The 23,978-nt window shown below is 43.0% G+C and overlaps 2 protein-coding genes across 4 annotated transcripts; one reads left to right on the top strand and one right to left on the bottom strand.

Moving 5' to 3' along the window:
- Nucleotides 1-716: 716 nt before the first annotated feature.
- edem3 (ER degradation enhancer, mannosidase alpha-like 3) lies at nucleotides 717-12,777 on the bottom strand. 2 transcript variants are annotated; one of them, XM_070960967.1, is made up of 21 exons: nucleotides 11,470-12,777; nucleotides 11,329-11,374; nucleotides 11,001-11,101; nucleotides 10,669-10,708; nucleotides 10,233-10,345; nucleotides 9,914-10,067; nucleotides 9,255-9,389; nucleotides 8,097-8,202; nucleotides 7,758-7,855; nucleotides 7,259-7,384; nucleotides 7,089-7,172; nucleotides 6,672-6,755; nucleotides 6,141-6,265; nucleotides 5,574-5,745; nucleotides 5,325-5,470; nucleotides 5,079-5,223; nucleotides 4,654-4,845; nucleotides 4,205-4,370; nucleotides 3,224-3,409; nucleotides 2,765-2,812; nucleotides 717-1,747 (listed from the first exon to the last, which is right to left on the bottom strand). In XM_070960967.1, exons 1-21 carry the CDS (start codon nucleotides 11,580-11,582, stop codon nucleotides 1,371-1,373), a joined length of 2,757 nt encoding a protein of 918 aa, XP_070817068.1. In that variant the 5' UTR covers nucleotides 11,583-12,777; the 3' UTR covers nucleotides 717-1,370. The 2 variants fall into 2 exon arrangements, with proteins under 2 accessions (XP_070817068.1, XP_070817069.1); XM_070960968.1 differs by lacking the exon at nucleotides 2,765-2,812 and having other exon boundaries at nucleotides 11,470-11,706.
- A 777-nt stretch (nucleotides 12,778-13,554) lies between these two features.
- Nucleotides 13,555-20,121, top strand: npl (N-acetylneuraminate pyruvate lyase (dihydrodipicolinate synthase)). Of its 2 annotated transcripts, none has more exons than XM_070960982.1 (12): nucleotides 13,555-13,751; nucleotides 13,887-13,968; nucleotides 14,593-14,666; nucleotides 16,302-16,389; nucleotides 16,485-16,542; nucleotides 17,578-17,653; nucleotides 17,773-17,865; nucleotides 17,968-18,113; nucleotides 18,238-18,284; nucleotides 18,677-18,761; nucleotides 18,855-18,894; nucleotides 18,996-20,121. In XM_070960982.1, the coding sequence occupies exons 2-12, from the start codon at nucleotides 13,898-13,900 to the stop codon at nucleotides 19,139-19,141; spliced, it is 924 nt and encodes a 307-aa protein (XP_070817083.1). In that variant the 5' UTR covers nucleotides 13,555-13,751; nucleotides 13,887-13,897; the 3' UTR covers nucleotides 19,142-20,121. The 2 variants fall into 2 exon arrangements, with proteins under 2 accessions (XP_070817083.1, XP_070817084.1); XM_070960983.1 differs by having other exon boundaries at nucleotides 13,640-13,751; nucleotides 13,884-13,968.
- The last annotated feature ends 3,857 nt before the right edge of the window (nucleotides 20,122-23,978 follow it).

Genomic DNA, 23,978 nt, shown 5'->3' with positions numbered 1-23,978 from the left:
ATGCATGCAGAACTTTACTGGCAACTTTTATCAAACATAAAGATATGAGCACTTCTTCCACCAATGCTTTAATCAGCTTGGGCCCGGTCAAACTCACATTTATGCAAATTCAGGACTTCATGTTGAATCAGATGCAGGATCTTTTTGACAAACTCAACAGCAAACTTTAACTCTCTGGAGGAACGCGTGAAGCGTAAATATGTATTTATAGAGATGTGCTGACTGAAATAATGCGGCGCCGCTTTGCTCAGGTTCTGGTTCAGCCCCACAAACAACCACCTCTGGACCACATCGGGTGGAGCAGACACACCCTCAGCAGCGCCGGGGGATGGATCACACAGACGGACGGCGCCACAGGGGGGCGCTATGTGATCTGTCTGTCGTGCTGTAGCTGCTGACTGACTGTAAGGAGCAGAAATAAGACAAGAAATGGAGGAATTGAATAAAAATTGAGAGGGAAATCGGGAAGGCTTGCTTAATTCTTTGAGGTTATGCTATTTTAAGGCTGCATGTTGGGTTGAGATGCTGCAATTCATTGAAAATAACCTCTAAAATGAGAGAAGATTGATGAATTTTACTTCATATTCTAATAAAGACAATGTTGAATCCAAGTTTTTTTTCTTTTGACTAAACAGATGTTAAAACACTTTGCAATGTCCAAAAAAAATAAATAGATAAAAAGTGGTAAAAACACTGACTTATAGAAGAAAGCGGCATTTTTGAATGAAATATTTTATTTTTAAATCACTTCTTTTCCAACAGATAGCGGGCGAGCGCCCACATAAAATCAGTCGAGGCAACATGACATAGATCTCTAATTGAAAAGTCTCAGTGTACGCTTTAGCATTACTGACAACAGTAAACGCATCATCACAAACAATCATCACATTTAAATAAAAAGAATTGGTCGATGGGTTAATTAGTCAGAATGAAGATTTTGGACCAGCATTCATTTGGGCAAGGAGGAGTCAGAAATGCATAGAGAGAACAACAGTGTGAGAAGTAATTTGGAGTGGAACGTGAGACGCTGTTACACACAGTCTGGTCCGTGTCATTCGTTAGGGCTTGTTATGACAGATTAACAGAAACTGTATGAGAAAGTGAGGTAAGAACCCTGGTCTCTTATCCACCATCTACCAGGCTAAAATGGACTCCCTTATGGTCCAGAGACACAGTATGTGGGCTCGCCTTGGCACGTGATACCATCCACACGGAGAGCAAGAGAAGAAACAGTCATGAAAGACATCTCCCCAGCTTCCTTTGACTTCATGAGACCGCGGCTGGTGACGTGTGAAGATGTCTTCCCGCCATTGTTTCTCCCCACAGTGGGACCAAACCGCAGTCACAGGGCACGACACGCCCGACGACTGTCAGAGCTCATCCTTCTCCATCTGCTGGAACGCCTCCAAGTCTTCCCGCCAATCAGCCAGCAGTTCATCCACTGACTGGCTGCTCGAGTCTGTGTCGCCCTCGGGCTCCTCTCTCTTCTCAGAGTCTTTCTCCTCTTTGGGCTGTGCAACATCTGCAGGAGACGCTTCCTCTTCCAGTGGCCTCACTTCCTCTGCAGGACTAGTGCCTTCCTCTACAGGACTGGCTTCCTCCTGTGATGGAGTAACTGGAGTAACCTCCTCGGGAGCCAATTCGTCTAGCTCCACCGTGCTCATTTGCGATTGGCCAACAGGTTCAAAGGAGGTGGGAGTTGTTGCCTCGGTTTTGCAGTCTTCCTCTGCTTCTTGCCCGTCCACACCTGAAAAGAAAGCAGGGGTGTGTGACCGAACGGCTTTACACAAAGATATGTGCAGGACACACACGTATGCACGCACACACACACCTCTCTTCCTCCTCCTCGGTTAGTAATCTATACAACATGCCCCCTGGTAGCCATTCTCAGTCAAAAATAGACCAGTTTTCATGGAGAGGCTGTCAACTATAACAGCATGATGCTGATGGTGAGTCATGTTTCGCACAGGATAAAGCCTTTCTCACATAGCTGCAAAACCAAACTGAGAGTCAACTGAGAAAAGAAAACTGGCAAAATGTTACACTGTGAATTTTGCACAGATCTGGCTAAAAAAAAAAAACCCTGCATTATACCTGTTATCGTTTCTAAAAACGCATCCGCTTCTTACACTGCAGATATGTTTAAGGAACGACTCTGTGCTTAACATATTCTGGGACTGCTGCAAGGAAGTGACTTCAATCAATCTCATTTGCAGAAGAACGCAGCAGTCTTAGACGCTCAGATACCTCACGGGTGCTTGTGTCCTGTTATGCAGCCAGTGAGTCAGGTTACTTATGCTGATAATAGTCCCCGTTTCACTTTCTTAGTGTTAGTTACGAAAGCTTTCCATTGCTCAGCCTGTTTGATGGTAAACGCAGCTGAATAAATAAAAGTAAATACAGATACAATCGAGACAAAGGTGACCCGAGGCCAATTGTGAGTTTAACCTTTTCAGAAAACCAAATTTGTGTAAATACACGTCGGGTCATAACCGGTTCGACTGTCTCGCCTCGCCATGTGCAACTATTGGTGTGCTTCAGTGACACAAGGAACACAATGAGCTGTCAAGCGCTGATGGCGGACAATACTGTGACAGCACTAAGCTTTTCTGTCAAACGCAAACAGAATCCTGTGGTTAGAGGGCAGAGCGAGAGCAAAGGATGGAGGAGGAGGGTTGAGCATGACTGTGGGACAACAGAGATGAAGGCAAGGGAGGGGATGAAAAATGTGGATACCAGACAAAGAAAGGAAAAGAATACTTACTGGCCTCAATCAGGCTGCCAGGAAGAGGTTTACCTTTGAATATGGCTGCTGCTCATCCAAAGGGGAGAGGAGTATGAAAAAAAGAAGAGAAAGCAAGAAAGAGAGGAGAGGAGAGGCACTGTTACAGTCCACCACAGGGAACAGAAGGATTTGGAAAACGAGGAAAAAGAGGAAAAAAACGAGGATGTAATATTGATAAAGGTGTAGACCTCCATCATCCACCATTACAACCACAGCTGGTGGGTGGCTTCAGAGTGAGTCACGATTTCTGAGACTTCAAATAATGCCTGAATCCCTACACCTCATCTTTATTTTATGAAGCCGAGCACATAATGAGGCTCAGTCGGCGGAGAGAGATGAGTACACTGATGTGATCAGTCTTATCGAGAGAGAGAGGTGAGCGGAACAAAGATAAGAGCTCTAAAAATTAGGGAGGCATATGAGCGAGTAATGTCACACCTCTGTCTCTGGCTTTGTCGCTCAGCAGCACCTCCACCTCCCTGTACTCCTTCAACGCCTCCAACAGGATGTTGCCCTCCTTGTGGAAGAGGAAGAGGACAGGCAGGGTGATGTCGTCAGTGCTGCGGCCGTCCCCCGCCATCTGAAACAGAGGGGCCGTGTCGCTGCTGCTGCCCTCGTTGTCGTCTGGAAGGAGATAAGTAAGAGACGGTCGTGGTGAAACAATCAGTCGATTAATCGACTGACAGAAAATTAGCTGTGATAAGAGATTAACTCTGAAGTCCTTTTAACAACTTTTAGAAGCAAGTGCCGGTTCAGAAATGAAAGAATTTCTGAAATTCAATGCCCTCAGGTTTTTGAAGATATCACCTACAGCTCTGGGAAATTAAAATGGGATCATATTATGTAAGGATTCGTCTAGAAATGTAACAAATCATACAGATAATAGATTGCAGTACACAGTTTATGTATTATAAAGGGATTGTTGGTCCTAAAAACAAGCAGATTAGGGTTGGGCAGTATGACGGTATATACCATGCCACATTAAAAATGTGTCCACTGGTACAGATTTAGCACTGTGCACTGCTGCCCTGCTGCACAGCGAGTGCAAATGGAGTGTTTCCAGCAAGTGAGAACACGTCTGGCATGGACATATGTGCTACATGTGTGAAAGGGCAACTCTGGACAATGTCCAGACGTGATTCTGCACACTTTGTCTGCTGTTCATATGAGAAAACAGCTTTAGTGTCTCTGTTATAGACCTGGGGCTGGCAGCACCATGAAGCAATCCAGCTGCCTCACAAGGTCACGGGATTTGGGCATATCACTCGCTCCTTATGCAGATTATTATACTTATTGAGATCTGCTTTGTTATTCAGCCATCATGGCAATGTGCGGCACCCCTTTGTCTTCAAGATAATCCATTTATTTTGTCACTGAGTAGTCATCGTTTGTCTTGTGTCAATAGCCGCTTGCACTCACCGATGACTATGCCTCCAATGGCGCCAGCCTTCTGGATGTGTCTGGCCTTCTCTGCAAACATGCACTGTCCCCTCTGAAGCAGAGCGATGTGGCCCTGGACATACTCAGCATTGGTGATCTCAGAGCAGCCACTGTAGGGTTCGGCCACAGTCACAAAGCCTCGTACCTGCACGCAGGGGGAAAGGAGAAGGACAGGTGAATTCTCTGCTGCTGCAGAGAGTGAAGGAGGTGAGCAGCGCTGCAGGCTAATCCCACGTTTTGTCTTGTGGTGCTGAAACCAGGCACTCATCTTTTCATCTGTTTGAATTAGGAAAATATTCTAGGAGAGGAAGCACTCTCTTAAAAATACTGGGAAAAAGTGAGGGGCTCTCTTAGGAAAAATAAACAGGGGGACAGCTAAGTGCCCACTTGAATCCTGGCAGCTTGGCGGAGCTACAAAACCCACTCACCCCTGTGGAACTTTTGGACAGGTCTGTGCCAAACTGTGCTGGTCCGGCGGTCAGCACCACCCTGCCAAAGAATGGATGTGAGACGATCTGAATGGCTCTGGGAGGCAGCTGCTCTTTCTGCTGCTGGCTGGACAGCTCCATCATCTCCTGCATGAAACGCACGCCGTCCTCTGCTGCCACCGCACTGACCGCCTGGGTGCGGGTGTGCCAGAGTGGGAGAGGAGAGGAAAAGAGAGCGAGTGAGGTTTTCTGAAAAACCAGGGTGGAAAGAACACCTTGATTTGTAGAGCTGGGACAAGCACCAGCATCACAGCATGTCCTACTGCTGCTTTAGTGGTTAGACAAAAACAGCATACTAAGACGCTGAATCATTTCAGCCTAAGATTGTGTGTTATTTTATTTTTATCCTTGTCTCTAAACTCTACCTGTGTAGCATGCTGAACCAGCTGCACCCTGCCGTCTTTCAGGTGGATGAGACTGACTCCCATCCTCCTCAGCAGCTCCAGATGTTCAGGGTTGTTTGCCATGAAGTCCTGAGCCCTGAGAGGAGGATGGCCCATACCGGGCTCCCTAAGACAAGGGACAAAAACACATGGAAGAGATACAGTGGTTTGGGAAAATAGATGATAAGTGCGGACATATTACCTGGTCACATCTGTATCGATACATACCTGTAAGGAGCAGGGCGGGGGCAGCTCTTGTCCACAGCACTACGGATTGGTTCTCTCAGGTTACGAGGGAAGGCGGGGTCAGGAAACAGGAGGCGCGTGTTGGGACACGTCCAGTCGAAGTTAGAGTCGTCCAGCTCCTCCTCTGACTGATGTGCCATGAGTATAATACAGCTTCTGTTAGCGTCTGCAGCGTGTAAATGCTTTCATCTATTTGGCAGATTGTAATCATAATGGTACCAAGTCAACTACCGTTCTATTTGTGGGAATAGATGAAGAGTGGGGGGCTGTGGAAAGGGACAGGGGCAGCAGGTGTGCCTCGGTGGTGAAGACGTAGTCTTCCACATCAAACGGTAAGTCCTCGGCATCGGCGAACAGCAGGAACAGGTATTTGAACATCTCAGCGAGAAAGAACGAGTCCATTCTGAGAGGAGAGAAGAGGTGTAAGACACTGGCAAAAGAAGGGTACTTAAAGTTACTGGTTTAATTATCAAACCATCAGGGAGGTGACTGCAAAGCTGAACCAAATCTCTATATAGAGAGCTCTGCATGTGAATGCAAAGCAAATAAAAATATCACCTGATACGCAGCATTTTTTCATGTTTTACTCTTAGTGACAGTGACAATCAACTTATTGTCCATCCATGTTGTAATAATAGTATTTAATCTATCTCACTATTCAACATTTCCTTCCTATCACTTGCTGTAGCTCATTCTGTGTAAATCTGATGATGCAGGATGTAACGCGTGTCTGAATAATGTCTACAGCCGCACTTTAGTCCATCATTCTACAAATCGTACAAGTCTTTATATTCTCACCTGTCCTCGTGGCTCCCGGTGCGTACGTCCTTCATTGCAGCGAAGCCGCAGGGGACACGAGCAAAGCGGTTGAGGTTGTCCAGGATGGTGCGACCTGCCTCCAGGTAATAAGGGTCTCCTGTGGCCTGGGGGGGACAGGGGGACAGAAGATCAACTATGAAAAAGGCTCCTGAGAAATCCGGTCAGACACAAAGATGTAACTTCCATTCGTGGGATAAATGATCTCAATACTTTATAACATCACGTTCCTTCATAAATTTTTACAAGGCGCTAGAATGCCAGAAGCAAAGTATGATGATAATTAGTGGTCTGCATGCTGAAGGCTGCTTAATGACTGCAGAAATGGAGATCGTGTTTCTGAAACATGAAAATGAATCCTGCTGTACCTGGAAATTTTGGTTAGAGATCAGAAACTTGAGCTCAAACTGCAAGCAATGTTCAACAGCCAGGTGCACGATAATAGACATTCACTCTGCACCGTCGCAGTGAAAGAGAACGTCTGCATTATGTCAAGCCCCGGTGATAAATTACCTTGTAAAGGAAATAGGTGCTCTCTGCAAACTCAGGCCTCAGGGGATGTTGGGCCCAGTGTACCCTGAAATCAGTAGTGAAGGCCTGCGGATAGACGCAGAAGGACGAAGGGGTCAGCGCACCATCCCAGCCGTTGTAATCATAACAGACAGAGCAAGCTAAAATGCAGCCGTGTCGCGTGAAATGTAAGCTTGTTCGCTTTCAAACAGCTGTGGTAGGTGACACAAGCCATATGAGGTTACCTGACTCTACGGTCAAATGACACCATGTCACTTTTTGTGGAGCAGTTAAAACCTCAGATGTGGTATTTCAATTTGGAGACAGACAGACAGACAGACAGACAGACAGACAGACAGACAGACAGACAGACAGACAGACAGACAGACAGACAGACAGACAGACAGACAGACCGATTACCTCTGGGAGGAAGTTGTGTTTCTTTGTAACTTGATACAACATCTCATGAGTCTCGATGGCAGGACGGATATCTCCCTTCAACACCTGAGACATGTACATGAACAGTATGTACGTTACTGAAAGTCAAAATTGGAAGAGTAAAAGCTTTAATTCACAGGCAACAATCTGACCTGCAGTCCGGGGAAGAAGGCCAGCAGAGAGTCCATCCAGGTGCGAGCGGGAAGCAGAGGTTTGTGGATGTGGACGTCCAACAGGAGAGGAGGCTGGCTAATGTATTTCATTATAGATGCATAGTGCTAAATGGGACATACAAAGTGGAAGGACGGAGGATAAAGTAACAGTCTGGTGCTTGGTGATACACACAAACAGTCGAATGTGCGGGCTTAAAACACAATTTATTGGAGTAAAAATGTTTTTAAAATTATTACTTTACTGCTAAGTTCTGCACTGAGGAACTAACCAGAATCCTGAAATGCAACATAAAAGTATAACGATGCCAATGTGACAGAATGCATTCATGCAGACAGGAGAGGCATCAAATTACTCTGCATAAGAGTGTGTGTGTGTGTGTGTGTGTGTGTGTGTGTGTGTGTGTGTGTGTGTGTGTGTGTGTGTGTGTGTGTGTGTGTGTGTGTGTGTGTGTGTGCTTGTGTGTGCTTGTGTCCTCACAATATTGAACCGCTGCAGAAACAGGTCATCTCCCAAGAGGATGTAAGCCTTTAGCAGGTATTCATAGTATGAGTCAATTCCCGCTCCGACTCCGCTGTCTGAAGACAAACGATCATACATCACTTAGTCAGACAGGAGGAATCTGATGATAAACAAATGTTTTTACCCATCAACCCTCTGCTCAGCCAAATCCTCTCTCACTCAGTTTGATTGCTCCCCAGTACTTAATCTTCTCTTGTCCCACGTCTATATCTGCCACAGCCTCCTCGCCTCCTCTTCTCATGCCAGCCTGCCCACCCTCTCCCACCCCCTGAGGTCCTCTCTCCCCCCCTCTCTCACCCCTGCGAACCCACTCTCCAGAGTGGATGTTGATGGTGGTTCCAACCAGATTGCTGTTTCTCTGTCTCTTCTCCCACAGAAAGTCCATGGCTCGCCGGGCATGGTCCTGTGTGTGTGGGGAAGGGTGCATTATTGATTGAAAAAGTAGAGAAATCAATGTGCGGTAGCTGTCCACTATTAGAAAGATTACAGTGACTGACTCTGTGCTTGATCAGCAGTCTGCTGCCGCTGCCTGGAAGTGACCCAGTTTCAGGCTCAGTAGCACAGAGAAAAACTGTTTTTTTTTACAAATACTTGAATATTTATCCAGCTTATTTCAGCCTTCAACTTTCTCACAGGAGACATATCAAATGATGGCTTAATTCCATTTAGCTTCAGTTTCAGGGTCCAGGTATTGTGCATGCTGCTTCACATTCACAAGACTTACCGGGACACTTAAATGGGACAGAGCCACTGTTATTGTTATTTGATCCACCTGTACTTTTCCTACTATGACAAATCAAGATGTCAGCCTTGAAAAGGGCCTGTTGCTGTAAGCACGTAATTAACGCTTTAAAGAAAAAAAAAGCTTTTAAATTCAAACTTTTCAAGCTAGCTCAAAAGTAACAGCTGTCCCAACTTACAGAGATCAGAAAAGAATACACAGATGTTCCCACCAGGAACATCAATATTATCAATATGCTAAATCGAATTCATCATCAATGTACGATGATGTGTGATGTGAAAAAAAGGCAAAAGGACACTGAATCAGATCTCACTGAATATATGACTGACGCCATGTGTCGTCGAACATCAGGGTGCTTTCATAAAGTCTCTGCAACCTGAGCTCAAAAAAAACAGAAAATGCAAAGTGTGACCTGGATTACAAACAAACAAAAAAAAGATGAGCCACTTGTAGGGTGTGACTGTGGAATCAGCTGACGGCTTTCTCACAGCATAACAGCTGGTTGACCGCAGTGAAAGGTAAATATGTCAAAGTGTAAATATGTCAGCACAGGAAACAGCAAAGCAGACCCACAAGCACAAAATGCTCATTTGGTTCAATCTTATATGGTCAAAGTACAATCAAGTTATGAATAAAAATCATTGACATCTGCTTTAAAAACGTCCACTTAATCATGAATAACAACATTTTAGTGTAGCATGAAAATCTGATACCTCAAACACAGGATCTCCAGTGAAGCGACTTAAGGCAGCGAACTCCAGGATGATGGTTCCAGCGCACGCAGTACAGGTGTCCGTTTCCGTGCCTGTTCTCGTCTCAGGACCCCTGACGCCGTATTTCAAGTTCACCTGTCAGGAAGACAAAAAAAAAAAAAACACTGCACAATTTGTTTTTACAGCCACATTTGGTTTGCAGGAGACTGTGAATGAAAACTAGTCAGACATGAAAATAGCTGAGGTCAAAAGCTGTGGCAGCTGCAAACAGAGCAGCGAAGCAGAAAATGAAAATGTGTGGTCATGATCTGACAGGATGCAAATCTGTCAAACTGCAACACTTGAGGTGCACAGGAAAAAACCTTCAAATATTTCTCTTTCGTTTTGTTTTTTGACTTTTTTCCCCAACATATAGTATAGATTTCCGCTAATTCCAGTAGTTGCACTCACAAATTAACTTGGTGTTCATTGACATCTTCTCACTAAACAATGGCTACAAGTCAGTAGGTTCACCTCAGTTCAGGTAGAGGAGCACATGCGACTTCATGAAACAATAGTCTAAAATTATTGTGTAATATCCCCCCTTAAACAGAATACAGTGCATGTAGGTTTGTTTCTGGTATTTAGGGACTGAATTGAGGGATTTCTGAGCGTCTCACCCGGGGATAAGGCAGGCCGCTGCTGGTGTTGAAGGCTGGCAGCAGTCGGAGGCCCAGGTCTTTGGCCATGTGCAGGAGCTCAGCCTGGTACCACTGCATGTGTTGACCTCCCTCCTTTAGCATCACAGCCATTGAATGCCCTCCCAGGAGACCTCTGAACACACACACAAATATATATATATATCTTTATATAAAATGAAGTTCAGGAGAATAAAGTGAACTCTTATCACTAAAGTCTTTTTGGACAGCTGTTGTCGGGCAGCGCATTAACAGTTTACATCTTAACCATGAGTGTGTTGATAGTCTATTCCAATCTCACCCAAGGACTCGAATGTTGGTTTCAAAGACGGACACCACAATGTCATTGTCCAGCCTTACATCTGACAGCACTCTCCTCACTGCAGCCTCGAACTCTGTCGTCTTATTCAAAAGCTGGCGATGAGGAAAAAAAAAGACATGACTATGAAAATCTCTTAATTATAGAGCATTTCATAGTTTAACAGTGGACTGAAACACTCGGGCCGTTCGTCAGACGACTGACCTCAGGAATATTTCATTAAAGGCTGTATTCATTTTTAATTAGTAACACTCACAGAGCAAGAGATGAAATCATTAAATCATTTTCTTGTACAGTGTGCATAACTAATCACTCCCATTTTATCAATACCTCCACTTTTTTCCTTTTAATTTAAACACAGCCTCAAAATATTTGCCCAAACATTTCTGTAAGACAACCAAACATGGAAAACACTCACCACCAGAGTATCCAGGGTGTCTATGAGGGTCAGAGAGAACCTATCAGAGAGACACAATAACTGTTTACCAACGGCATCCCTCACAATAATGGTGTCAAAATTATTCAACATAATGATGCTTTAATCAGCATGTATGAACACAGTCTGCCTCCACCAAGCACTTGGCCAAGTGCGGTAATGTGTGTGAACAGTTTGTGTGTGTGTGTGTGTGTGTGTGTGTGTGTGTGTGTGTGTGTGTGTGTGTGTGTGTGTGTGTGTGTGTGTGTGTGTGTGTGAAAGCACATCATCATCACTCACTAGACCTCAAGGAACAAAGGCAGCATGCTACTCACTTTCCCAGGGCGTCGTCGATGTCACCTCGACTGGGTTCAAGCCCACGTACTCTTCCTCTGCATGTTAGCGGCATCAGCTCATCTGCTGGGTATGCGTGGTCCTGAGAAACATACACAAACACACTTTGAACGCCATGTTTTGACTCTCAGTTCTCTTATTTATCCTCATGAGGCCAGCTCAGTCATTAAATTGTACACGATGTTTGTCGCCTAATAAGCTAGTTGTCCTGAATTCAATCCAAATATCAAGGCTGCAGCAGAAGACCCTATGCCTTAAACTTGAAAACTATATTACTGAGAAGAAATCCAGTGAAGATATCCAACTTACCATATAATTCTGATATGCATGGTCAAACATCTCAACCACTTGGTTCCTGTGGTAAAGGCAGAACACAGACACAATTCAGGGTGCGTAACATCTTTTCAGGGGATACGTCATTTTTGCTGCTGTGGGTTTTCCTCAACTCACCTCAACCTGTGCTTCTCCTCCCGTAACATGGCCTGTCCATGGCTGCATAAAACTTCGAGCAGCATCAGTAAGAACAGTACAGCTGGCATTGTGGTAGTTGGAGCAATGTACATACAACTACAGTTTGGCTCTCAGACAGTCGCTGAGCAAATACCTAGTCATTACCTCTGCCCTAACCAAACAGCTCAAACAAACAAAAACACCCAAGAATCATAAACCTACACCATCCCGTTGATGTTATACCTCTGAGATCATGTTAAAGCACGTTTTGGTTTTGCCGAAGATGTAACACCTAATCATCAGTAGGTGCAGACAGCATCATGAAATCATCCTAGTTTGTTGCTCAATCTTGGCCACTTTAACTCCATCTGTGTTTCTCGGCAAACACCAAAAACAGGGCCGTGAGACAAAGCGAATGTACAATATGCTCCTTAATATGTGCATATACAGCCAAATCTGCAACCGCACAGCTTGTAGGAATGTTGTTATTTCAAGTAATCAGATATCTAAGAGTACCTGATAAGAGGTGTACCTGGCATTAGTTATAGTGCAAAGCTGCTCCAAGTCCTGTGAGCAGGTTAGTCACACCTGTTCACACGCTGTCACCCGGACCTATTGTACACAGCGGCGTGTGACACGTTGACGTGCCAAAGACTAACGACACATGTAACTCTGCCCTAAGCCCGCTAAGTCAAGTGAATCCTGCGGTCTAAACATGAAAAGTGCAATGATGATATTTTCAGTACGTAATCTCCACGCAACAGCGATCGAGGAAACGTCTATCTTTTTCAGTTATTGCTCGTCACATTTAAGACTCGATGTAAACCGGGTTCACAGTTCTTCTTTTGCTTATCTTATTCCCACTCCTCAAACCGTCCACTTACTCCGCACAACAAACAGCCAATTAAACCACCAGTCAAACCAGCAATCATTAGAAGTTCGAGTCCATTGTAGCTCCTGCCATCACCCAGGCGTGCCAGCTGTAAACTGTAAAGATATAAGTTAATTATTTCCTCCTTTGACAGCTCTCTTTCGTCACCTAGTCAGACAAGCAGTCGAGCACTTGTCAGGGTTTAATTAGCCAGTTAGCTAGCCGTGCTAACTAGCTAGCCGAGCTGGTGATAACGGACAGACCGAGAATACAAGACAAATCCACAAAAAACGCGTCCATTGTTGAGCAGCGGACCTGAGCGGGCTATCTCCCCTGTCCTCCGGGTTATAAAGTGGATAATTTCACCGTTTACTGTTATTTTGTCAAGCTAGCCTGTCCCCTTAACCGGATGCCGTTGCGATGAAAATGTTGACAACATCCGCTTCCTGTAAGTGGTGTGTATTTTGCCCTGGATTTTGCATTTCAGGCAGCATACTCGCACAGGATAACACTCGAATCACCACTCCCTCACTGGAATTAGCAGACGTAAATATAGACATGGACGTTATCCTACTGAGAAACATATACAACCCAAATTTAAGCATAATCAGTTCTTAAATGGCTTTTGATGGGACGAAACTAATAGGCGATGAAAATACCTGTTAGTCTAATATTAGGGAACCTAAATACTCAAATATTTATCCCTACCGTTTTCACTTTTGTCTTTCCGTGTTGATCATAAAAATTCAAAAAATCAACAGTCACCGCTTCTCGCCCACTCAAATGCTTACATTTGTAAGTAATAACGAAATTTAATCCTTAATAATAACAACTCCAAGTGTATATTGTCTCAAAAATAATAAAATAACGCCATGGTACTTATTTATGTGAACTCCCACAATTATTCTGCTGTGACACAGCCCCGTGCCCCACAAAATAGCAAATTTCAGATATTTGGGTTTCATTATCGATGTTTTATTAAAGAGTTAAACGTAAGAAATATCGTGATAACACATGAAGGTAGCGTTTATATGTTGTAAATAAAAGAACAACTACATTCAGTCCTTGCAATCCATTTCAAAACTATTGAAAAAGCAGTTTATGTGCTTATAGGACATTTCCTAATTAATAATTGTGGGAATTCCATGTTTTTCTCGATGTGCTTTTACGTTGTTCGTCCATGAACTACAATTCCCATGAAGCTTTGCGATGTCACTTGATGGATCCACATGACACACACATCAACAAATCCCGGTCTAGGATCGTGGAAAACAAGTTAAACCAGAAACTGCTTTCACAGAAATAAAGTTAATGCGCACAGCGTACGAGAGGAAAGGCGCTGTTACAGGTGGGCTGGAGCTGGAAGTTTGTAACCAAAAAATATTAATTTAGTCTTTATAAAGAGATCGAGGTAAGCTTAATTATATCCTAATTCTTTTTATATTTATGCTATAGATGCACAATGCAGTATTTGTTTGGCTTTCAACATGTGAAGTAATAAGTTTCTGTCTTTTTTTCTTGTCCGGCATTTGTCTGTGTCAAGCAGCTGTGTCAGTCATGGCTCCTGTTGCTGATAAAACACTGACAGGACTGGTTGCAGCTACATTTACTCCATTCACCACAGAAGGGTAAGTAGCATTTAGAGACCCCTTTGTCTGTTCAACTATGTGATGGATATGCGAGTGTACACATTCAGCCCCCCTCAGAAAGTTAAAAGGAAATTAAATTCTTGCTGAGATTTATATTAAAGAGATCAGACAGTCCCTTAGACCCTGCGAGTGAACATAGAAAGGAAGAAGGAACAGACTTCTGCAGCATGCATCACCTTTCTTATTATTTCCATCTTTTATGAAGGGGTATACAGTATGTGTCATAATATTAAAAATACCAGATCACCATAAACAACATAGTCCAGAAATTGAAATGAAAAATTGTGTCTTTGTGTTTTTATTATATATAAACATGTGCTACAGCCTTTTTTTAGATATTGTTTTGTTCTAATCCCCCCTTTTCATTTTTCCTCTTTTTTCCTGATTGATTTTATTCTGTTTTACTTTATCTTTATTATACTTTGTTTATACTCTGTACATATGTGTGCATGTAGAGGTTTGTATGTACTGTACGCTAATTACTACATTTGGTTTAAAGACGTCTCCATCATACACTCCTGTACATCTGAAGTTCTGTTGCACAGTTATCACTCTTTTTTGCCAAATGTGTTTGCCAATATTTCTCACATTTTCCTGAAACAGGGAAATCAACCTGTCAGAAATTGGACCTTATATCGACTATTTGGCAGAGAAGCAACATGTGCGGAACATATTTGGTAAGTTTCCAAGTGGATTCTTCCTTTGAACTTCGTCATTGGCACGTGAATCATGCTTGATGTTGCATGTTTTATCCTGTTGGGTGTAAATACAGTTAATGTGTTGTGCGTCACTTGCCCACAGAAACTGTCTTCACTGGAATCAAAAAGTTGCTGTGTCAGGGAAACGCTGAAATGTTGTCAGACAGGTTAGTTTTAAGTTTTAGATTATAATAGAAGTTGTTTAGCAAAAAACATTGCTTCATAATGTGTGATGGACACAATGAATTCATCATTAGTTTTGGCTGATGTCCCTTCATTACAAGTCTAGCTTCAGTTCAATCACTTATTAATACAATGATAGTATTTTAAAAAGAGTAATCCCAGTTAATTATATCAGCCAATTAAAGGTGTGTTGCAGAGTCAGGTTTACATCTTCCTCATCAAAAGGCAGTGTATCGATGAGTCCTGACAAACACGGTGAAAGCTTCCTTTTACATCGCATACTAATCGTAAGAATGTTTTGAGTCTGTAGTGAAGTTTTATTATCATATATGACAAAATAAAGGCTGAAATTCTCTCACGTGAAAGGCTGGATCTCATGAAAGTTTCCTTTTTTGCTGAAACAATAAGTGAAATGTTTAGTCGATTGTTGAAATGCATGTTGTTCATCAGTTACTTGTTTCAGCCCTTCTCAAAACAAGAGGCATGCAGACTTCTGAGCTGTTGTCACTGTTGTCCCACAATGCACTGCATGAAGTAAAGGGAAGCGCTGGCCACAGAGAGATCTTGGAAAACCAAAAAAGCATTAAATCTAAAGAAAATCACTTTATTGTCTCTTTGTGAAGTTTAATTGGAGTGCCTAAAGGTGCAGTTTCGCTTCATATGATTTTCCTGGAAAAGGAAGAAAACTTTTATGACACTTCAACCTTCTACGCTTTTGATTTGTGCTCAGAGTCAATCAGTTTTATCACAGTTTTATCTGACCTTTGTGGGAAAATGGGAATATATTGTCTTGTCTCAGGGTTTGCTTTGTATCAATCTGTTCCACATTAACAACTGTCCTTGAAACAGACGCGTCGAAGGCGAAACGTCTGTCCTTTTCTCTTGGTTGAGCGAGGCCGGTCAGGGTTTCCTGTGTGTCAGAAGTGATTACTGTTGCATTTCACACTTCTCTCAAACCCAGTGAATCATCGTCGTTGGTGCTGAGCTTCACCCTGTGCTTCCATACGGCTTTCTGTGAGCTACCTGAGTCGCTTTACCCAGCAGAGGATGTTCGTCCTGAGCTCTGTGCCTCATCACCTTTTCATCCTCACCTCGCTGCCGTCGTCTGCGTTACTGCTCATTAGCCATGAAATTGTTTTTGTCGTGCCACATATTGCACGCTCAGCCGTCGCGGTGGTGGATCCTTCTGTGAGCGGGCCCCCACCAGAGGTTTCTTTCCCAAAATATGGGGCCCTTCTCTCCTTGGATAATCCTTTTATGTCTATATACCATGCAGTTAGATGTCGCCTTTGTCTGACATACTGTACTGTAATGCATTATTTTGGTGATTCATCAGAGCTACAGTCAGGTTTTCTTTACTGTCTATAAGAAGTGTTTTTGTGATGTGGGAAACAAGAAATGCAAACAAGACAAGACTTGACTTGCTTGCAGTGAACGGCACCACAGGAGAGAGCATGTCTCTCAGCGTCGCAGAGAGGAAGAGCCTCGCAGAGGAGTGGTGTCAGAAAGCCAAGGGCAAGTAAGTGATCACACCGCCTCTTTATCTGGAAATTTGCAGGAGAGAAGAAGTTAACTGACTGTCTGTTTTGTGCATGTGTGTCTCCGCCTCTGCAGAATGGATCAGGTGATCGTGCACGTCGGCTGCATGAGTCTTAAAGATTCCCAAGAACTGGTGAGTTGCTGCCGTGACGTCGTGTAGTGATGTGAACATTAATCACAGGACATGACTCACAAGAGGACCAGAAGGTGTGTGTCGTCATGAACAACTGTCAGTTATGAACCAGGCCTACTGGAGGGAATCAGCTCGTTTAAATAAGTCTGTCCTCAGTTACCGTGGAAAGCTATCCCTCCGGACAAGCCTGGTCCCAGTTTTCAGGCTTACCTTCACCACAAACATCATTACAGTTAATCCTCATCCTCAAGGTTAAGTTTAGAATCATCATCTCTTTTAATGCACATGAAGTGTTTTCACTCGTTTCTGTGGTGGAGGCAGTCAGACTCAGCCAGCCTCAGCGACTTAGTTCAATCTGCATTTTCCCACCTTTTTCAGGTCTTTCAACATCTAGTTTCAGTTAGTATTATTTGCAAGTGGGAGAGTGATAGAATAGTAACAACAAGACAGTAGGTTTTACATCTCCCTCTATAAATCAAAAATTAATCTTTTGCTCTGTTAGGGCAGAAATTGGTATCTCTGCCTCAAAAATGTCTTTTTCCAAGCCTGAATGTTGAATTAAGACACACTCTGGGGTCTAGCAGAAGCTTTTCGGTCATTGATTCAAAGGCTCTGCAACTCGGCTTCCCTGAAATATTTGGATATCAGTGTGTGATGGTATGAAAGGAACAGTTCCACATGTGGGGAAATTTTCCATTTTATACGGGCATTTTGACAGCCAGTGGAGAAAGAATTTACCGGTTCCAGCCAAGAAATAGATAATCACATAACTTTACACATTTGTTCAGGTTAAACACACACGGTGAGCTTTAGAGGTGCTGCTTTTCATGCTAAGTTAAGCTAACAGATAGCTGGCTTCATATTCATAACAGAAAACATGAGAGAGGAATCAATCTGCTTGTTAGCTTTCTCCCAGAAAGTGAATAAGCGCATGTTGAAGTGTTTTCTAAACCAGTGTCAGCTCGAGTCAAAAGAAGATCCACCATAGCAGCAGCTACCTTAGTTTTCCTTGTTCCTCCTCACTCTTCCCTCCAGGCTCTCCACGCAGCACAGATCGGGGCTGATGGGATAGCAGTCATTTCACCCTCCTTCTTCAAGCCCAAAAGTGCATGTAAGCGGTGGTTTTATTTCCATGTTTCCTTTCATTCACATGTCAACTGTACTTGTAAAGCTTAATTGTCCAAACTGTACATTTTCTATATTTCTTCTTTCTCTCTTATCCTGCCTCAGATGCGTTGCAGCTGTTCCTCCAAGAAGTGGCTAAAGTTGCCCCCTTTCTGCCCTTCTATTATTATCACATCCCAGCCGTCACCGGCGTCAACGGTCAGCGCCTCTGACGATTGATTTTGCACTCTGCGGTCGTATAACGTTCAGATGTCGAATGTCTTTACTGCCAGCTGAATGTGAGATTCTTCTTTTCATCAGTGCTGGCGAGAGATGTGGTGGAAGATATTGAGAAGTTCATTCCCTCCTTCAGAGGCGTGAAGTTCAGCGGGACGGACCTGATGGACTTTGGCCAGTGCGTCAGCTCCAGTCAGCCTCACTGGTCGATCCTCTACGGCGTGGACGAGGTCAGCTCTTTCCCCCTCTCACTCTGCTTTGGTCCATCAGTTTTGTCCTGTAGTTGCAGGGTGATGTGTTGTGACTGACTTCCACCACGGAGCCTAAAACTAACTTTCTTTCGTTTTGCTGTAGCAACTGCTTGCAGCTCTGGTTTTGGGAGCCCACGGAGCAGTTGGCAGGTCAGTGTGTACATCCTGCATGTGCATTAGGACTGCAGCTAATGATTATTTTCATTATTGATTAGTCTGTTAAATGTAAAAAAAAAAAAATGCTCATCACAACTTCATAGAGCCGAAAGTGACGTCTTCAAATTACTTCTTTCAGTCCAAAACCTCATTTACTATCATGAATGACAAAGAAATACTTACATTTAAGAAGCTGGAAACAGCATTTTTTTGACATTTTTGCTTAAAAAAATTACTGAAATGATTCATCAATTAGAAAAATTGTTGCCAATTTTCTTTTGAATGACATATCAGTTAATCACCTCTAATATGTATCATGTCTCCATTCACTCGCTCTGCTAAACATGCATTTACACGTGAATTGTTATTCATTTCTCTGCCTGCAGCACATATAACTATTTAGGATGTCATGTCAACAAGCTCATCTCAGCATTTGAGAAAGGCGACCTTGACCAAGCCAGAACTATACAGGTACTGTCCGTCTCTCTGTTCATGTCACAGCTTCTCTTTGTTGTTTTGCATCAGTTTTGGTTGCTGACATCTTTGTCTAATTTCCACGAGCAGTTCAAGATACAAGAGCTTCTCAGTTACGCCATAAAACATGGTAAGTGACGGTTGTATCGGGACATTTTTCTACCAAATCATACATCAGATAAACATGTGCTCCTTTACTGTAAGCGGAAACGTCTTCATCATCATTGACAGGCTTTGATCTGGGAGTGAACAAGCAGCTGATGATCAAGGTGTCAGGCTTGTGTCTGGGGCCCCCTCGGCTCCCCGTGATGCCATGTCCTCATTCTCATGCTGTGTCCATCGCAGAGAAATATCACAGCCTTTTTCCTGAATGCTGATATGATCTCACTGCATTGAGACATTCGGCGCTCACCGAATGGCTGTTACACATGCCTCAGACGCACAGTGCCTGTGCTGGATCCAGTTACTGTGTGTGTGTGATGTTATGCTACTAAACCTGCTGTCCTGAATCAAATGTTACGATTTCAAATCAAACTTGATTGTTAAATAAGACAGGAATAAACCACATTTGTATTTTTTCAACTAAATGCTGAATTTGTATTGAAGTGGCCTTGTGCAAAGAGTTCCAGGTGCACAGTCAGACAACGGTTTTAGGGTTGAGTGTACCTGCAAAGTCAATCCTAAGTCATCTTTGAATCATGCAGCAGTCCTGGAACTTACCGCTGCATTTTACTGTGAAGATTAAAACACTTTCAGGGAGCACAGGGCGTCACAAGGGCATCTTCTCTTGATGAAGGGTACAAGAATATTTTTAATGGGTATTCTCAGTTGACATCTTTTTCATGAGTCAGTGCTTCCCTTTGCTGGGGAAAAATCCAGTATGTTAGCACATATTTTAATCTCAGTGTTTAACATGAAATGTGAGAATAACTAACTTCTGTTACCAGCGGGAACGTGACACGTTTTGTCATATTTAGGGATCTGGGGACTGCCACAAACCAGCAGTATTATGTTATTATCCCGTGTCTCATTTTAGGAATTGTTAGTTGAATGGTTTGCCTTGAAAATGTCCCCAGACCTTGAGATGACTCCATCATCGGGGGGTGGGGTGGGGGGCATTGGTATAAAAGCTGCTTCAAGTGACACTCCGGCTAAAGTCGTTGCAAGGGAACATAAAACACTCGCACATGTGATTCAGCCCTTGTTTGAGGTGAAATGTTACATTGTTTTTATGTACACTTTTTAAATGGCATATAAAAGGGAAATATACTGTTTAATGAAGAGTCTTTGTATTGCTATGGCACATAATCACCAATTTTACTAATAAATGCACTGATGCATTCATTGATTCACACGGACTCAAGCCTCTTTCCTTTGTTCTGTTCCTAAAAAGTTTGGGAATCACAAGGCCAAATTATTTGTGTATTTGTTTGATTATTTGTATTAGCTGATAATAAAGTTGTATTTCTGCTGTGGATTTGTTTTGCAGGTTATATTTGCTGGTTGCTAAAGAGTTTGAGGAACTTTTGAGAAATTCTTTGGATTAGTGACATAAAGTTATAACCTGTTTGCACTTCTTGGACTATGGTCCATAACTCATATCAGTGTGCAGATTACCATCAAATTCTGCCTGTTATTGACAAACATCAGTGCAGTCTGCCAATGAGCAATTAACCTGAAGCCTGGATTAAAGTGAGGCCTGTCTTAAAGTTGTGTTGCACACAAAATTAGCCCCCAATATTATACCAAAATGACATCCTCTCCAAACCTTAATGTGACAGCTGTTGTTCCAAATTAATTTCTACTGACAGGGTTTGGTAGTACACTTTTGACAAATGTGGCTGCATTGAATGAATCTATTCCCCAAAAAGACAGTGAATTTACAGAAACTGTGCAAACAGGTGAGGAAGAAACACAGCTCACCTTTGTGAAAAGCTATGCCCCCCAGTTAGACAGACATAAGCACCTTTTATTTATTCTGCAGCTGTGTAACCGTCTCACTTCCAAATCATTTGGCAGTGGTTTACTCATCCTTAGCGTGCTCCTGCCATGCTGTCATGAATTGGTGCATATTTCTTGAATAGAGCATTTGGCAACAGAACAAGTTCAGTGAGTAGTGAGTAGTCAGTGCACGGTTTGCAACAGCTTTCGCCTCAGGCTGCATGTGTTATTGTGAACTGCAGTAGCCTTTTGTCAGGTTGTGTGTGTGTGTGTGTGTGTGTGTGTGTGTGTGTGTGTGTGTGTGTGTGTGTGTGTGTGTGTGTGTGTGTGTGTGTGTGTGTGTGTGTGTGTGTGTGTAAAGGTCATTATAATGATGTTTATGGTGATTTTGTCACAGCTATCTGCTGCATTTAGCCAGCGAAGTAGTGTTCACCCAAGTAATTAGGCTGTGATATTGGAGGCGGTTAAAAGTGAGCGTCCCTTCCTATTAGCACTGTTAAAGACTATCACAGGGAGCAATCAGTTTATAGCCTTTATCAAGATGCTGTCCTGCATGTAGGTATTTTAGTCATTTGCAATAAGAGTCACCTGGTTTGATTTTAGTTGCTTAGAGACTGAACCTGACTCCATGTTGTGTGAATCTGCAGCTGCAGTGGACCAGGACCGGTGCCATGTTAGCAGATGGAGCCTGTAGAGCAAACAGAGGGGGAAGATGATATAGGATGGCATTTTGATGATCCCCATGAAAGACAGTGGGCTGTTGGAGAAGAAGAACGAGAAAAATAATAGAACATAAAAAAGGACAGGGCGGAGCAAATGGTGATTAGATGATGCCAAAGATGTAGTGGGAAGGGCTTTCCCCTATCAAACTTATTATAAAGCACTTTTAATCTATCCACGCAGCCCTCATGTTCCACTGCATACCTCTGCTTCACATCATTCTGGTGTCCTTGTAGATTGTTCTTTCCTTCTGTCATTTTCCATCTGTGGGGGCAGCACGGTGGCGCAGCAGGTAGTGCGCGTGCCTCACAGCAGAAGGTTGCCGGTTCGATCCCTGGGCGGGGATCGAACCGGCATGCCTGGGTTCTCCGGTACTCCGGCTTCCTCCCACAGACCGAAAACATGCTCATTAGGTAAATTGGTGACTCTAAAATTGCATGAATGGTTGTTTGTCTTGTGTGTTGCCCTGCGATCGACTGGCGACCGGTCCAGGGTGTACCCCGCCTCTCGCCCGTTGACAGCTGGGGTAGGCTCCAGCCCCCCCGCAACCCCAAAAGGGATAGGCGGTATAGAAAATGGATGGATGGATTTTCCATCTGTCATTCACCTCCTCAGCTCGCTTTAGACACACTTCCTCCACACCTCCAGATTTCACCACAGAAGAACCATTCAATGCGTTTACTTGGTTCACCAAGAGTTACCTCAAACATCAGATTAAATTCCAATTATATAGTGTGTGGATGATGTGATATTAATATATTTTGCTAGTATTGCAACTCGCTGCATCCTAAGACAGAAATATATTGCTGAATGTGTAACCTAAAGGTTAAAGAAGCACGTTTGGGACAAGAATGTTGTTGGTTCAATCCCATGGGGAAAGTGAAAAAAAAAAAAAAAAAAAAAAAAGCTGTGGTTGTCCCTCCTTCATTGTTACTGCTGAGGTGCCCTTAAGCAAAGCTCTTAAACCCAACTACTTCAGTGGAGCAGCTCCATGTCCAGCTGATGAGACTGGTTTAATGGTGAGCTTCCAGGTCTGAATGTGCCAGTGTGTGATCTGAGTGTTTCTGCAAAAGAGAGGCTCCCTCTCAGAGACACCTCCCTGAGTAAATAAAGGTTAAAAAAAAAAAAACTCTTTTACACCCATTTTGAAAGGCCTGGAGACAGAAACATTGGGGTGTTGGTGCTTAAACTGATGTCTCTGGATGCATCTGTATCTGTGCAGTTACTTGGATTACTAGGATTCCTTTGATAATGAGATTTTCAGTCTTAACAGGAACTATTCTGGTTAAATGAAGGTTAATAAAATTTCAAAAACGCCCTAAAAAAGCTGTTCTTTCATGAAATATCCAATAAAGGGATACACAGTTCTGATCCTTTATCTAGATCTTCTCAGCTTATACCATGCCACGAAATGTCAGGTGGGCAGCAGACATGCCATGTGGCAGACGCCGGGGGTCGCTTGGTGTGGGATTGATGTGTCAGGGCTGCAGACTGTGACAGTGACTCCCTGTGGACATGCCACCTGACTCACTCACAAACCACAGACTGAGAGGTCGTGAAAGGTCTGGCGAGCTGTTTCACGATCTGCAAAGGCCTTTCTTTCTCTCCGCTGTTGTTCCAGGTGTTGCTGTCCCATAGCTTGGTTATGAGTGCAGGCTTAGTTGTGTATTAGTTTAAAAAAGTGTGTATACGTTGGATGATGAGTTAGTGTACATCAACTTCTCATGTAAATTGCTGCTTTATCTGTAATACTCCACATTGTGATCAAGGTAATTCTGTAATTCCATCACCTATGTCCATTTGCAGTTTACTGAAAAAGGAGTTAAAGGACAAAAAATTTAACAGTTAAAAAAAAACAAAAAAAACCCTCAAATAATTGCTGGGACACTGGCTTGCCTCTCTGAGGCTTTCCCTGACAGTGAACCATACTGACCCCTGTTGCATACGCTTCACAACTACAACTACTGGATAAACTGACTCATTTCCTGGTGTGTGCAGTATCTGACTCCTTTTGATCTGTAGTTCCACTGTGTACAGGACAATAAAGGATGAGTGGAGCAAGAGTGATATCATTATGTGCAATAAGCAGAACGGAAATGGAAAGGTGTCCTGGAAACAAGTTGGCTTTACATTCACAATAAAAGCATGTGAGAATTTAATATAGAAGTATTTTTTACTAGACACTGGTAAAATAAATAAATAAAATTAAAAAAAGTAAATAAAATAAATTTCATTGTTAAAATGAATCATTCATGAACAAATCATCAAATTGATTATCCCAGATTAATTGTAAAGTTTAAGATTTCTGTCTAGCTTTTTTTCTTTGTCAAAAAATGTATTTATCTATTGTCTGGGAAGTCAAAAATATATGTTATACACGATAACAAAATTTATTATGGCTATAGTAGTAATACAGTACGAAACAGAATAAAGGCGCGGACATTCAGTCACTGTAGAAAATTTTACAAGTGAAAGTCATGCGGAACTGTATTTGTGCTACCTCATATCCGCATAACAACAGTACGGACTTATTTAACTGTGACACACAAAGCT

The sequence above is a fragment of the Chaetodon trifascialis genome, chromosome 4 (assembly GCF_039877785.1).
Source record: "Chaetodon trifascialis isolate fChaTrf1 chromosome 4, fChaTrf1.hap1, whole genome shotgun sequence".
NCBI lineage: Eukaryota > Metazoa > Chordata > Actinopteri > Chaetodontiformes > Chaetodontidae > Chaetodon > Chaetodon trifascialis.
Note: the sequence above shows the minus strand (reverse complement) of the source record. Positions and strands in the feature narration are given on the sequence as shown.